The 15470-nt window shown below is 42.6% G+C and overlaps 1 protein-coding gene across 1 annotated transcript in view; it reads left to right on the forward strand.

Moving 5' to 3' along the window:
• The first annotated feature begins 346 nt into the window (after positions 1-346).
• glra1 (glycine receptor, alpha 1) overlaps positions 347-15470 on the forward strand; it is a 127935-nt gene continuing 112811 nt past the window's right edge. The window contains exons 1-2 of the mRNA XM_085995803.1: positions 347-649; positions 2642-2769. Of these exons, the coding sequence (XP_085851929.1) occupies positions 594-649; positions 2642-2769 (184 nt within the window). The 5' untranslated portion in view covers positions 347-593. The remainder of the gene's footprint in view (positions 650-2641; positions 2770-15470) is intronic.

Consider the following 15470-nt stretch of genomic DNA (forward strand, 5'->3'; position numbering starts at 1 on the left):
GACCCCCACCATCATCAAATGCCATGAAACCTCCCCTCAGCTTCTTCTCTTCAATAGCCCCAGGCGATGGGACTTTTTTCATATCAGCAATAATATCGGGGTTGTTTTTTTCCTGAAAAAACAGCATTGAAACTACTAAATGTTACCTGGAACAGCCGTAGCTATGTCTGAATCCAGAGCCATAACGAATACCTTTGGATGTCTCCCTCTTCGATAAAGTGTTTTGGAACTGGAGGAGCGATAAAGGAGCTGTCCTGGGAGGAGAAAACTTGTGGAAATCTTTTTTTTTTAAAGCAAATAAATAAAAAATTTAATTTAATAATAATTTGGGGGTGGGGGGGGGGGGGGAAGAGGGAGGGGAAAAAAAGCATCACCCTTTGCTGGGGCTCTCAAACATCAACCGATCTAGCCAGTGGACCTGTCCAGGGTCCTGAAAACATCACGTTGTTATTACCTATCCCAGGACGCTGAAAGAATCGAGATCTTGGAGGGGAGAGCGAGAGAGCTAGCAACAAAAATCACACCAAGACTATTGGAGATTCCTAACGACACCTGCATCAAAAGCACTTTCTAATACCGTCTAGGCTTCAAAGATGTGCAGCCTAGCCGCTTTCCGCCTCTACCTGTGGGAGACAATCGTATTTTTCAGGTAAGAATGTGTTTTTTGTCATCTTTGCTCCGTTATCGTTATTACAACAACTTGCGGCGTGGAAAGGAGCACGTTTAATGTTTAAAAAAATATGTACATAATTGCTGACAGAATTCAGATTTCTAAAAAAAACAATAATAATGCTGAGGATTATTGTCCGTTCGCCGTGTGAGCATGGTACCCGTTTCAATAGATTTGCTTTGCCAAATCACCATTAGGGGACACACGGTAATCTCATTTCGCTTTTATTACCGTGCAGCCAAAGCCACAATATTAATTGTGCTGCATTGGATTAGACCGCAGTGATCTGGAGCTCGCCGGAGCTGCCAGCCCGGCCCAGCTCATAGGCAACACCGCCAACTACCGGCGGGACACCGGCTGCACCACACGTCAAATGTGCGAAGAACTGTTAACAAATAATCTCCCCCCCCCCCCCCACAAAAAAGGAATACTTCGTGCTGCTCCTTGCTGCAACCGATCTGACTGTTTAGATTGGAATAGAAGAAGCACGTTCCAAATCTCCCCTATTTTGCACAAATCCTGCCCTGCAATCATCCACCATGCACGCTGTGAAATCAATGCTGATTATTGTACATTAAAATCGTTTTCGGTGACCCTTTTTTTTTTGCATCTGCGGCTGCAATGTGGGGTGTGTGTAATATGTGCAATTGAAAGTTTTAGTGCTCCTTGCATCAGTTGGAAGCTGCACTGACGTGTGCTGAGCTCATCACTCATTTTAATACCTTGACCATTTCTTCGCATCAGTTCTATTAAGTTTATTTCAAATGATACTAACTTATATTCCTGACTCGCCTCGTCTCTGCTCGGCTGTGGACCTAGTTTCATTCCCCCTTTTGACCATTTTGCCCCAATCTTTGAAGATACACAATATTGATTTCAAATGGGCAAATAACGCATCGATGCAGGAGGCGGCTGGCTGTTGGTGTAAGGCGTTCAAAGGGAGCGCAGTATACAGGTAGCGCCCCTTCACTGGACTACCTGATTCTCAGGAAATGAAGGTGAAGCATTTGATGGCGAGGTAATTGAAATTACCTGGGGTGGTTTGCATTCTTTGCCCATTTGAAGTTAATGTCGATGATGAAGAAATTTTCACACATTGGTCCCTCATTGCTGGCGTCTGCACAATCCCGGTTAATTTAACTCTATCCTTCAATAGCGCTTCTCATTTGGAATGGAGATTTGTGAGCAGGCATTGATCACTTTGACAAATAAGTTGTGCTTCAGGAATACAAATTTTTTTTAAAGAACATTCTGCATCTCGGCAAGTCTCTGTTGCGTAAGCGCTGGCTCGGCTAATCCTCCACAATGACTCTCATTTAGTGCCTATAACAATTCACGCTACTTCCACGGCAGTATAGGTTAACCGAATGCAGGCAGTTCAGATTCGAAACCTGTTCCATTGCACACGCACTGTTACAAACAGGGTTCGAGGTCCCGAATATTTCTGCTTCAGCAAATTGACACCTGGGACTGGTAGATATACTGGTGATGGGGTTGGGGTTAGGCCGTTAAGCACAAAGGACCTTTGTGGGGCAATCCGGGTAGAATGGCAATTATTTAAGAGCTATTGAATCGCCCCGCCCGTTTATGGCAACGATTTTCAACTCTTTGAGTTGCAGCGGAGGAGGTTGTGGTAAATCAAGCGACAGTTCGTGGGCTGTAGAAAAAAAAACCGTGCACACATCAACACGGACACCATCATCATTATAATTAACACAATATAATATTGTCACTAAGGTCATGGCTTAAAAACAAGCCCACGGAGGTTAACTATAGGCCCTCACGTTTCATTTCATAAACAGCAATCGTCTGCGTGGCTTTAATACCAATAGTTTATTTTGCTTGGATTTTGATTTCAGTAAGATATGTTGCTGCTTTTGCAGTTTGATCTCTGACAGGATTCAAGCGCGGTAGGGAATTCCGAATTTTTATTTGACCTTTCTCTTTCTTGTATGTGCTTCCTTCACACAGTTTGGCAGCATCCAAAGAAGTGCAAGCCGCGAGATCTGCCACCAAAGACCCGTCACCGTCGGACTTTCTGGACAAATTGATGGGCAGGACATCAGGCTACGATGCAAGGATCAGGCCGAATTTCAAAGGTATTATTTACCAACATTGACATGTTTTGTAGCAATGCAGCGAAACATAAATCACTAGTTATACACCAACAGGAAAAAAAATATATAAACCATCCACGCTGAACACGTACCAGTAACCAATGTCGCAACACTGCTGCTGAAAGTCAACATTGGGACAATCTGCTCTATTAATGATGCCCAGTGAGCAAAGTTCATGTATGTTCAAGGATGGCTGCCCTTTACACTTAAAATTATTTTTTTGGAAAGGGTTACGATGAAACAAACAGCCATACAAAGTGTGTAGTGGCTAGCTGTGTGATATAATACAAATATGTCCAGCTGTTAATGGTGAGTTATGGCCGATCACCAGCTGAGTGTCTAATTACACTGCCACTTGCCCCCAAAGCAAAGTGGTTCTAGTTGCACCTCATGCTAAAGGTAATAGTATAATTCAAGAAACCACTGAGTGCAGTAAAGTCCTATGGACTGAGTTTACTCCGAGTGAAGCATAACTCTATACTGGTCATGGCATACTTCTGGTTAACATACAACTTGTAGTAAGATTTCAACTGATTCTTGTTTAATTAACATTTTAGCCCAATAAAATCAATTGAAACTACCTTGTGCTGTCACTTTGTTATTGTGATATCTTGCTGAAATATGTTTATTTTCACTGGTATTGAACACACTGTTATAGAAGATGGTTGTGGCTGTTGGAGGCCAATCATCTCAGCCTCACTGCAGGAGTTCCTCAGGGTACTGTCCTAGGCCCAACCATCTTCAGCTGCTTCATCAATGACCTTCCCTCAATCATAAGGTCAGAAGTGGGGATGTTCGCCCGCTGATGATTGCACAGTGTTCAGTTCAATTCGCAACTCCTCAGATAATGAAGTAGTGCCTGTATGCAGCAAGTCCTGGACATCATTCAGGCTTGGGCTGATAAGTGCAAGTAACATTCGTGCCACACAAGTGCCAGACAATGACCATCTCCAACAAGAGGGAATCTAACCACCTCCTCTTGACATTCAACAGCATTATCATTGTCAAATCCCTCACCATCAACATCCTGGGAGTCACCATTGACCAGAAACTTAACTGGATCAGCCACATAAATACTGTGGCTACAAGAGTAGGTCAGAGGCTGGGTATTCTGCGGCAAGTGTCTCACCTTCTGACTCCCCAAAGCCTTTCCACCATCTACAAGGCACAAGTCAGGACTGTGAGGGAATACTCTCTACTTGCCTGGATAAGTGCAATGGCAATTTTTGATGCATGGGAATACCACCAACTCCACATTCCCCTTCAAGTCACACACCTTCCTGACTTGGAAATATATCGCTGTTCCTTCATCATTGCTGGGTCAAAATCCTGGAACTCCCTCCCTAAGAGCACTGTGGGAGTACCTTCACACGGACTGCAATGGCTCAAGAAGGCAGCTCACCACCAGCTTCTCGAGGGCAATTCAGAATGGGCAATAAATGCTGGCTTTGCCAGCGATGCCCATATCCCATGTAGGAATAATTTTTTTTAAATGCCACTTACCATCAGTTTGCTTTCCAAAATTCTTCTTGAAATGCCTTCCTGAATTTTATACTTTAGTTTGGTGATTGCAATACACTAAATATTTTCTGATGAAGGGAAGATTGCCTTCTGCTTGTTTCACTGCCGGGAATAACTGCACATCAACTTAAATATCCCTCTGCATTACCTCACTGGTCAAAATTCTGCTCTTTACCTTGAGGCATTTATTAAAGGTGGGTTTAATTCCCACCTTCTATAAAACCCATGAGCTTACATTATTGATGCTAACAATCACTGGTTTTATCTACTTGTGTTCTTTGCTGGCCAATGAATAAGTCTCAGATTTTTATCTGATAGTACATATATAGGTCAGTAATTCTAAAAATTTTGAAGCATATGGATGACTTACAGATCCACATGTAGTTCCTAATTGTTTCTACAATCCTTCAAGGCCGATAAATGTTGATCCCCTACACATCAATAGTTCCACTGACCAGCCGATTTTTAATCGCTATTGGCAAGTACCTTCACTAGGGAGTAGAGGTCACATTAGTATGGGAGAGTGTTATGCTCAGGTGAAGAAGTGATTATTGTCTCTAATTCTTAAACTTTGTGTACTCATCAAGACAAGTGGAAAATTTCCCACTTTTGACAGTGTAAAATATTCCCAAGCCAGTGATAAAACTCCTCTGCTCTGCTGAGCAATGTACCTGAATCTCATCTCTGAATAACAACCCCTGCTGCACCAGTGTGATAGTTTCATGTCCCACACTAGCCATTCTTATGGCCGATCAGAGTGAGACGATCAACTTTAAGCCAAATTATGTACAATTTTATGCTTTGGACTTGTGTTGGAAACTGAGTTGAAAATGCTCAGTCATTTAATCTAGCACCCTTACAAAATGACTTTCATCCCATGAAAATTGGTTTGATTTTAATCCAAGAGGAAAAGAAAGTGTCATACCCCAGCACCGGCAACAATACGTCAGGTGGCATTGGGGTATACCATTCCAATGATTGTTTTAACACTCTGATTTGCCTCATACTAAAATAATCTTTGATGTGGTAAGAATTCCTCATGTATGCAGGCCTTGAAGAAATAATGGCGTGTATTATTAAAGGAAATGCAATAGATGCTGTCGATAGGATTTTTTTAAACGTGTATGCTAAGGTGTGCCATAGGAGTCTTGTTGATAACATTAAGAAATATGGTATTAAATGGAATATAGCAGCATAGCTAGGAAGGTGGCTAAAGGACAGAAAATAGTGTGTAATGGTTAATGGATGTTTTTTATACTGGAGAAATTTGACCAGTGGTTTCTCCCAGGGCACAGTATTCAGACCATTATTCTTTAAGTGTATAAATGATTTAGCCTTGGGTATTGGGGCACAATAATTTTTTTTGCAGATAACACAAAAACATTGGTGTGGCTAACTGTGAAGAGGCCTGTAACTTCAACAGGATCCAGTAATGTTAGTAAATTCTAGTTTCTAGTAGATTGGGCACATAAATGTAAGTTGAAATTTAATGCCGATAAATTTAATTGTGAGATGAGCATCTCTGATTATAATCGCTCAACCATTGGTGGCCGTGCTTTCTGTTGCCTAGGACCTAAGCTCTGGAATTCCCTGCCTAAACCTCTCCGCCTCGCTACCTCGCTTTCCTCCTTTAAGATGCTCCTTAAAACCTACCTCTTTGACCAAGCTTTTGGTCACCTGCCCTAATTTCTCCTTACGTGGCTCGGTGTCAAATTTTTAGTCTTTTAATACTCCTGTGAAGCGCCTTGGGACGTTTTACTACGTTAAAGGTGCTATATAAATACAAGATGTTGTTGATACATTTTGGAAAGGAGAGGAAATATACACTAAATGATAAAACTTTAAAAGGAGTCAGAGAGCAGGGGGACTTGGTATTCAAGACAGCAATGGTTAAATTAGTTGATAAAACTGTTAAAAGGGTATGGGATCCTACTTTTTATAAATAGGGGCATAGAGTACAAAAATAAAGAGGTACTGCTAAACCTATACAGATCATTAGTTAGGCTGCATTTAGAGTATTGTGCCTAGTTTGGACTCCTATTTTAGGAAGGCCATAGAGAGGGTACAGGTGCATTTTACTAAGATGACATTGGGGATGAGATACTGGAGAAACAGGGACTCTTCATTAGAATAAAAAAAGGTTCAGAGGAGATCTTATAAACATGTTCAAAATTTGAGGGATTCTGATAAGGTAAGTAAAATGATTTCCTTAGTTATGTTTATAAGCTACAGTCACGTAATGGTTATGGTCCTGAAGTCCTCCGAGGTATGAGTTCCAGTTCTCCCATGGTGATTTGTGAATTCAATAAATCTCATAATTTGTGAGCTGACAACAACAAAGAACATGCCTGGGTTGGCATATAATCGTGGAGAGAATAGAGAAGCTGGGGTTGTTCTCCTTAGAGTAGAGAAGGTTAAGGGGAGATTTAATAGAGGTGTTCAAAATTATGAATGGTTTTGATAGAGTAAACAAGCAGAAATTTGTTTCCAGTGGCAGATGGGTCGGTAATCAGAGGACATAGATTTAAGGTAATCGGCAAAAGACCAGAGGTGAGATGAGGAGATTTTTTTATTTAGCACCGTGTTAAGGTGATCTGGAATGCATTGCCTGAGACGATGGAGGAATCAGATTCAATAGTATATTTTCAAAGGGAATTGGATAAATACTTGAAGGGGAAAAATTTACAGGGCTATGGGGAAAGAGTTGAACTAATTGGATAGCTCTTTCAAAGAGCCGGCACAGGCATGATGGGCCAAATGGCCTCCTTCTGTGCTGTATCATTCTGTGATTCTATAAATCCAACTGATTCACTAAAGAAGGGAACCTGCCAGCCTACCTGGTTTGGTCGCCATGTTGCACGGTTGAGCCTTGATTTCCCCAGAATTGGCCGAGCAAGCCACTGTGAAAGTACAAGGACTAACACCACCACTTTAGGGCATCCAAGGATGGGCACTAATTGGGGATTTCTCAGTGTAAATTATAAAAACATCAGAAGAATGAAAGGAGAGGTTTGGAGGACTTTTCTATGCAGAGGGCTGTTGGAAAATAGAATGCTAGAACATGGTGGCAGTAGAATCTGTAATAGTTTTTAAAAGGGAAATGGATAAAAAAAAAAAAATTATAAATTAAACAATATGGGGAAAGGGCAAGGAAATGGGATGAAGTGTATAGCTCTTTCACAGAGAGCCAACGCAGGCACAGTGAGACAAATAGCTTCCTCTGTGCTGTGAAATTCTAGATTCAAGTTCATTATTACCATATAATCCCAAAGCCTGTTCAATGATATGCAAGTAATAATAAGTCACTGCTATAAAATTAAACTCTTAAATAAAAGCTCAAAATGTATTTAATTATTTGACACTAGTGAACATTACACCAATAGTAGCAGAAACTCCAAGCAAAGGAGTGTGGAAAATAGAATTAAAATTCCCAAATCAACATTGAGTGAGTAAACCAGAGGTTTTACAATGCTACATAGCCAAGGATATTGATTCTTACCGGTATAACGATCAATGGTGTATAATAGAAGTACCATATCACAATGGATGTCTTTTGTCAGAGGTTCAACATCCAGATGTTCTGGTCTAATAAGAGTGGGATTACAAAATAATTTTCAGCAAATACAGTATCCAAACATTATTTTTTCCTTCGTGCATTGAAAGATATTGTGGTTGATAGTTTTTAGTCGCTGCTCAGTTATAATATCCTATAAATATCAGCACAGTTCATTTATGGAGCAGGAAAATTGCCCACATTTAGGTAACTTTCTGTATTATAATGCACACTAAAAATTAGACATCAAAATTTAACGTAATGTGTCCTTTACCATTCAATTTTAAGCCAGACATTTTAGCCATAGCGGTGTGACAAATTTCTACACAACACTTTCTCAGTGACTGCTATGGAGTGGAAAAACATGAAGGGGGGAAGTAACAGTGATAGAAACTGAAGGATATGGACAATGGGGGAGGCATAGGGTGATAACAACAGACATGGTGTTAACCATATCAAGCATGGGAGTATAAATGTGATGCATAGATGATAGGGACAGATATGTACAGATTGTTGATGGGCATAGGGTGTTCAGAACTGTGTAGAAGGAGAAAAGAGGACCGGTGCAGAGGTAACAATGATAACCATGAGGGGTAAAGACAGACATTGGCGGCTAATGGGCAAGGGGAAGGGCATGGAAAGGACAGGTGTGAGGGGATGGAGAGATTAATTGCTCCAAACACAAGAGAATTTGAAGTTCACCAGTTGGCCCAAAGTCAAATTCTATTCTAATCTAAACTTCGGGTTTTCACAACTTATACTGTTCTCTGAAATTGAAATTCAGATTGGCATAAACTAAAAATATTTCAATTGATATTTCAAATTACATCCAAATGTCAAAATTCTAAAGGTAAACCCCACTGCTGTAAACATGTCTGGCAAATTATTCTATACTCATTTGGATTTTCATTGATTTCAATATAAATACTTCTATTTCTTCTCCTGGTCTTCTATCTTGTTTCAATGACTGTATAACACCCCATCTCACCAGGACCTTTAAGCAGTTTAAATAGCAACAATTTGCTCATCAATTCTTTGAACCTTGCACAATTGTGGAAAGTCCAACTAAGGTAATGCATTTTGTTCATAACAGTTTCTGTATCGCGCAGTGCATTTACTGCGATGGAGGCTATCACTGTGGTCAGTTAATGCTGCTTTTTTAAAAAAAAATGACATTTCTATTTGACTTTACTTTGCTAATCAATAAGTCTGTTTTGATTATGATCCAGAATTTCCTTGAATGTTTTAAAATGTGGCTACAGCACAAGCTAGCCAAGGTGATGTTGCACTTTTCAGAAGGCAATTTATGGAAATGGATATTTTTCAAAATATAGTCCTGTGCCAAATGATACCAAATAGATTGGACCATTAATCAAAGTTTCAACAATGTTATTTCTGTAAGGTTTGGATACAGCTTAATCTACATTTCACTAACTATATCAGCGATATGCACCACTAGTTCTAAGTAAATGACACAAAATGTGTATGGCGGTAGTTCAGTGCAAATTCACCAGTATAATTATCATTTAAGACATGGCCAAAAAGAATAATGCTCACAGATTCCTAAAATGACTTCAGAAAAGAAGAAATTGTGCTCACTGTAATGTGTGGAAAAATTAATTGAAAAAGTTATTAAGTAGCTTGCAATAATTTTATTAATAACAGTAGCAGGTTTGTTGGAAGTTTGCTGCTTAACACAAGAGAGAAATTTATTAAGCTCAATAATCATCACCAAAAATCTTGCATTATTAGTTCAATCTTTTCATGATTGTTGCATTCTACTGGAATGGGATTAAATTGAGAGAATTTTTTTTCATTTGCTTTTTGGAGGTGATTTTTTTTTATGTGTTTGGTCTCTTGCCAATACTGAATCGCTCAAATTTTCATTAAAATGTTTTCCCTGCTTCCATTACCAACATGTCATTTGCCTCTGCTTGAGCATCAACCACAGTACAACTGCAATCAAAAACTCAGTGTTGAGAACCATAGCTGCAAGTTTGCAACCTACCCTTCCAATACACTACACCACCAGGCTACTCTTCGTATAAGATTACCGAACCAGAATTATTTGCTTTTTGAAGGATGAAATTAAAATGTCTTTGTTTTGTTTTGTTTGACAACCCACAAGTGTTCTTTGCATTCAGACCAAGAAGATCTTGTGCTGAGTTAGTTGATCTCAGCAGGGACAAAAGAATGGATATTACAATTGGGTACAGTGCACCAACCTTCAGAGGTGAGGGGGGGGGGGAAATCAACCAGGGTTTCCATTCCTGATCACTCTTCTGTGATTCCTGCTAGAGATTTCATGTCTGTAGATGCCAAGTGAGGATGCCAACAGGTGTAGCTGTGATACTCCCCTGCGCCATGGTCAGATAGACTGCTAACACGCATTATCTAGGCTTGCACAGGAAGAATAATCACTTGGGTGGAACCACCTAACCGTCACCTATGGATCCAAACATCAGCCTGAGTCAGTGCCTTTAAAAGAGCAGGAGAGAGAATTGAGGAATAACGAGGAATGTGCTGTGGTTTCGCATTTTCATGCATTAGGCCAGTAGCATCATTCTTTGGGGATCTGTAGAATAGAATCATAATGCTGTGCTTCTAGCTGCTAGTATTCCTTGTTGAATCATATGAAATATATAGGCCTAAATTTTAAGGTAACATTGGTTAATATCAGAAATGGCTTTGTCATAAACTTCAATAATGTCAATTTATCTCCACTCAACATGGTGAAATGAGGAGAAAAACTCTTTAGACCCTGCTTACTGATAAGATTTTCACTGTTGCCAGTCTGTTTGGAAATCTAACCTTTCCTGGCAACAAATGCTTCTGTTCCTTGTTCCTCTTTCAAAGAAAAAAAAGAAAAAGCTCCACCAAACATCCAAATTGTCTGCGCTTATTCCTGGATGCTTCGTGTTTCTGTAAAGCCGGCGACAGACTTCCTATAAAATGTGCTGGGCTGCAAATCCATTCAGCTTGACATGACCTTTGTTGAAACAGCAGTGAGGTAGAAACTGTCCTTTGCTCTTGTTCCTATGGAAGTGCATAAAAAACGTAACTCTCTAACAATAGATGGGTAATCGCCTGGAAAAGTCGAGGGACGTGGAGTAATCATTGGCAATGAGCAGTTTACAAATTCAGTAATTGTCCCATATCCTGGAAGTGAGCAATTAGCACATGCATCAAGAGGAAAGCTGCTTTATTGTTCCATAATAGTACAATCTGGGGCAGTAGCTTTATAAGATAATTTTGTAGTATTAGCCACTATTTTGGCAATCTTAACAAGGAGCCAACATTTTGACACCACATGATTCTACCGGAAATGAGATACTCAAAGGGTTTATGACTGTGATGTTTAGAATTTTCCATTCTTCCGACTCCAATCATTTGAAATATGTTTTGTGTCCGCAGGTAAAATAAAATAAGCGAATAGTTGTCACCAATTGCTGCAGCATGCCTTTTGGTGTTCAGGATTTATTATTGGTAGTCTGTACTTTCCCTTAAACCTGGCCAACCGAAACAAATAATGAAGGAACTCAAATCGCTGCTTTCACTGCACTTGCTAGAGAATATTTAATGTACTTGACTCTGGGAAATTGCTTCAAATAAATTTCCTTTATTGGTTCCATATATTGTATAATTTATACAAAGTAGTGAATTCCTGGTAACACCATTTCACCTTTATGCTGCCGCACTTTAATGGCCATTTGTTACATTCCTCATTTCAGTTTGAGTTTTTATATCTATAGCCTATCTTGTCTCTTGGCAGAAACAATTGGATTAGTATTGCAATGTTGAGGGGGATACTGTTGGGATATTCTAGTATTGCTTGATGAGTCACTATATTAATGAGGATGCAATGTGTTATATACTGGTATTTGACTCTCATTACCCAAGCCCCAGCCCTTAACCCACCTTACAATACAGCAGCTATGGAAAGAAGGAATCCGAATAGCATATTTTGAAAAGAGTAAAAGATACAAGCCCATGTAGCTAAAATTAGTAAATCCGCATAGCAAAATATGAACACTTCACTGAACTGAAAAGTGTATTCTTTATTTAATCAACAGCTGGCTGGGAATAAGTGTTATAGGCTGGACAAATCCCAGGGGCTGGATAATGTTTTAATCTATCATGATTTAGGGATATCATCAGGCCCTTTGATAATACCACTTGTAACATAATTCTTGGTTGTTTCTCTGTGTGTCACTTATCAGGCATTCTATTTCAATAACAACAACTTGCATTTCTCCAGCGCCTTTAACGTAGTCCTAAGGCACTTCACAGGAGCGTTATCAAATAAAATTTGACACCGAGCCACATAAGGGGATATCAAGCTTGGTCAAAGAGGTAGGTTTTAAGGAGCGTGTTAAAGGAGGATAGCGAGGCGGAGAAGGTTAGGGAGGAAATTCCAGAGCCTAGGGCCTCGGCAGCTGAAGGCACGGCCACCAATGGTGGAGTGATTAAAATCGGGGATCCGCAAGAAGTCAGAATTGGAGAAGCGCAGCGATCTCGGCGGGTTGTGGGGCTGGAAGAGGTTACAGAGATAGGGTGGGGTGAGGCCTTGGAGGGATTTGAAAACGAGGATGAAAATTTTAAAACTGAGGCATTGCCGGACCGGGAGCCAATGTAGTTCAGCGAGCACAGGGGTGACGGGTGAACAGAACTTAGTACGAGTTAGGATACGAGCAGCAGAGTTCTGGATGAGCTTAAGTTTATGTAGGGTGCAAAATGGAAGGCCAGCCAGGAGAGTGTTGGAATAGTCAAGTCTAGAGCTAACAAAGGCATGGATGAGGGTTTCAGCAGCAGACGAGCTGAGGTAGGGGCAGAGCCGGGCGATGTTACGGAGACGAAAGTAGGTGGTCTTGGTGATGGTTCAGATATGTGGTCAGAAAATCATCTTGGGATCAAATGCAACACTTAGGTTGCAAACAGTCTGGTTCAACCTCAGATAGTTGCCAGGGAGAGGGATGGAGTTGGTGGCTAGGGAACGGAGTTTGTGGCAGGGATCAAAGACAATGGCCTAGAAATTGAGTGGGCTTAGCGCCCAATTAGTGGCGCTAGAGGGCCTTGCGCCGGACTTATAGCCGTTTTGCAAATTGACTTGGGCCTTACCATCGGCGTTAGCCGGTAGCGCTGCGCCGGCACCGATGATGTCATCGGTGTGCGCAGCGTCCCGGTTGCCGTGGTAACCCGGCCCCAAGCCCAAATTCAGTTGCGCCCGCCTCGCCCGTGGCAGGCGCAACTAACGAATGTGAAAAGTGTTCTTACACGCCTTTGCGCCGGCGCATAAAGGTGGAGCGGCGGCCGGCCGCGTTCCCGGCGGCCGCCTGCCCGCACCTCCCTTCCCGGACTCCTGCATCACCCCCCCCGCGGCCCTGATGAGTGTGTGCTGCGAGCCCGGCACTTCCCCGAGGTGCCGGGCTCAGATGTCGGGGGAATCCGCCGGACAGTTGTCGGCTGCAGGCAGCTCCTCCTTAACAGAAGGAGGAGGCCTGCAGTTCCCCAGCCTGCCGCACCGCATCGGGTGCCGCAGCGGGGGATTAGCGCCGGGAAACCCAATTCAACGCCCGTTTTCAGGCGCTAAAACCCTCCTTTAGCGCCCGCCGCCGTCTGGGGCTGGCGCAACCGAATTTTCGTCGGGCGCTGCCGCATTAACGCTGGTGCAAAATTTCTGGCGCTACAGCCCTGGCGAGCCCACAACCCAATTTCTAGGCCAATAGCTTCGATCTTCCCAATATCTCACTTCAGAAGAGTGAAAAGTCATTAATACTGATCAGTTTCCAATAGGATGTACTTCATAAACACTCCAATTCACTAAACATTGCTCTAGTAACAATCACATTTTTCAGTGATCACATTTTTGTCCACCTTTACTTGAAATCAAGACAGAAAAAGGCCTGGTTAATATTTGGGTGTAAGACCATTCCTCAGTAATGAAAGATATTCAAGTCCTTGTTTGGGTGAAAGAGAGAGAAAAAAAGTAAAAGGAGGAGGAAGATAACAGCTACCCCAGTCACAGAGGGGAAGTTAATGGTTTAAATGCAAACTGCTTAATTGAATTGTTTGATGATGTAAAAGGTCATCTTAGTGAGGGAATCAAAAGACATGAGAAGAACATAAGAATATGTAAGTACTTAAAATTGTGAAAAGCCTAGGAGAATTCCATGCAAGAAAAATGGCGGTGATAGGGGTGGGGGAGTAGAAAAAATGAAAAGATATGGAGGATCATAAATGAAAACAGGAAATGCTAGAAGCACATAGTAGGGCCATTAGTCCTGGAAAAAGGAAAGTACAGACATGGAAATCCACACCAGAGCTGGGTTTTGAGAAAAGATCGACACCCAAAACTTCAATACTCTTCCTCTCCCCGTCTGCCGAAGCAGACCCACCACGCATGATATGGTAATGTAGTCCTTTTGGTATTGGACTAGCAACCCAGAGATCATGGCCTAGAAATTCGGTTGTGGGTTCGCCAGGGCTTTAGCGCCGGAAATTTAGCGCCGGCGCTAAGTCCCCCTGTGCGCGCCAAAAATTCAGTAGCGCCACGCCCAAACGGCTGCCGGCGCTACTAGAGGGTGTCAGCGCCTCGAAATGGGCGCTGAGTGCCGCATTGCGGCACAATTCCGGCGCTGCGGCACCCGATGCGGTGCGGCAGGCTGAGGAAGTGCAGGCCTCCTCCTTCAGTTAAGGAGGAGCTGCCTGCACCCGCCCGCTGGCCGTTCAAATGTTCAGAAAAATGAGCCCGGCACCTCGGACAAGTGCCGGGCTTGCAGGCCAGACGCATCTGTTCCGCGGGGGGGGGGTGGAGGAGTCCGGGGAGGGAGGTGCGGGCAGGCGGCCGGCGGGAAAGCGGCCGGCCGCCGCGCGACCTTAATGCGCCGGCGCTAACTCCTGCAAGACTCGGTTGCCAAAGCCTTAGTTGCGGCTGCCACGGGCGAGGCGGCCGCAACTCAATTTCGGCGCTGGGGCCCGTCACCACGGCAACCGGGACGCTGCGCACACCGATGACGTCATCGGTGCCGGCGCAGCGCAACCGGTGTAACGCCGACGGAAGGGCCCCACTGAATTTGCCAACTGGCCATAACTCCGGCGCTAGGCCCTCCAGCGCCCCAAATGGGGCGCTAAGCCTAGTGAATTTCTAGGCCCATGAGTTCAGATTCTACCATGGCAATTTGTGAAATTTAACTTAATAAATTCTAGCACCAGCAAAATGGCCATAAAACCCCAAATCGTTCAGGGAAGTGAACCTGCTAACCTTATCCCACTTGCTCTCAATATGACTCCAATCCCACGATTGACTCATAATACCCTCTGAAGTGACCTAACCTATCTTGAGAGGAGCAACTCGAGATGGATAATATATGTCAATATTTACCCCTTCCACCACCAGTGTATTGTAGCTGCAGTATGCATGAACTACAGGATGTATTGCTGCAGCTCACCAAGGTTACTTCAACAGAATCTCCATCTCATGTAACCTCTGCAACCACCAAGACGAACAAGAGCAGCAATGGTGTGGGAGCACCATCACCTCCACGTTCCACTCCAAGTCACACTCCATCTGAATTTGGCATAAATTGCCGTTCCTGCATCGTCGCTGGGT

This window comes from Somniosus microcephalus, chromosome 8, assembly GCF_052327205.1.
Source record: "Somniosus microcephalus isolate GS21.2 chromosome 8, FLI_Smic_1.0, whole genome shotgun sequence".
Lineage (NCBI taxonomy): Eukaryota > Metazoa > Chordata > Chondrichthyes > Squaliformes > Somniosidae > Somniosus > Somniosus microcephalus.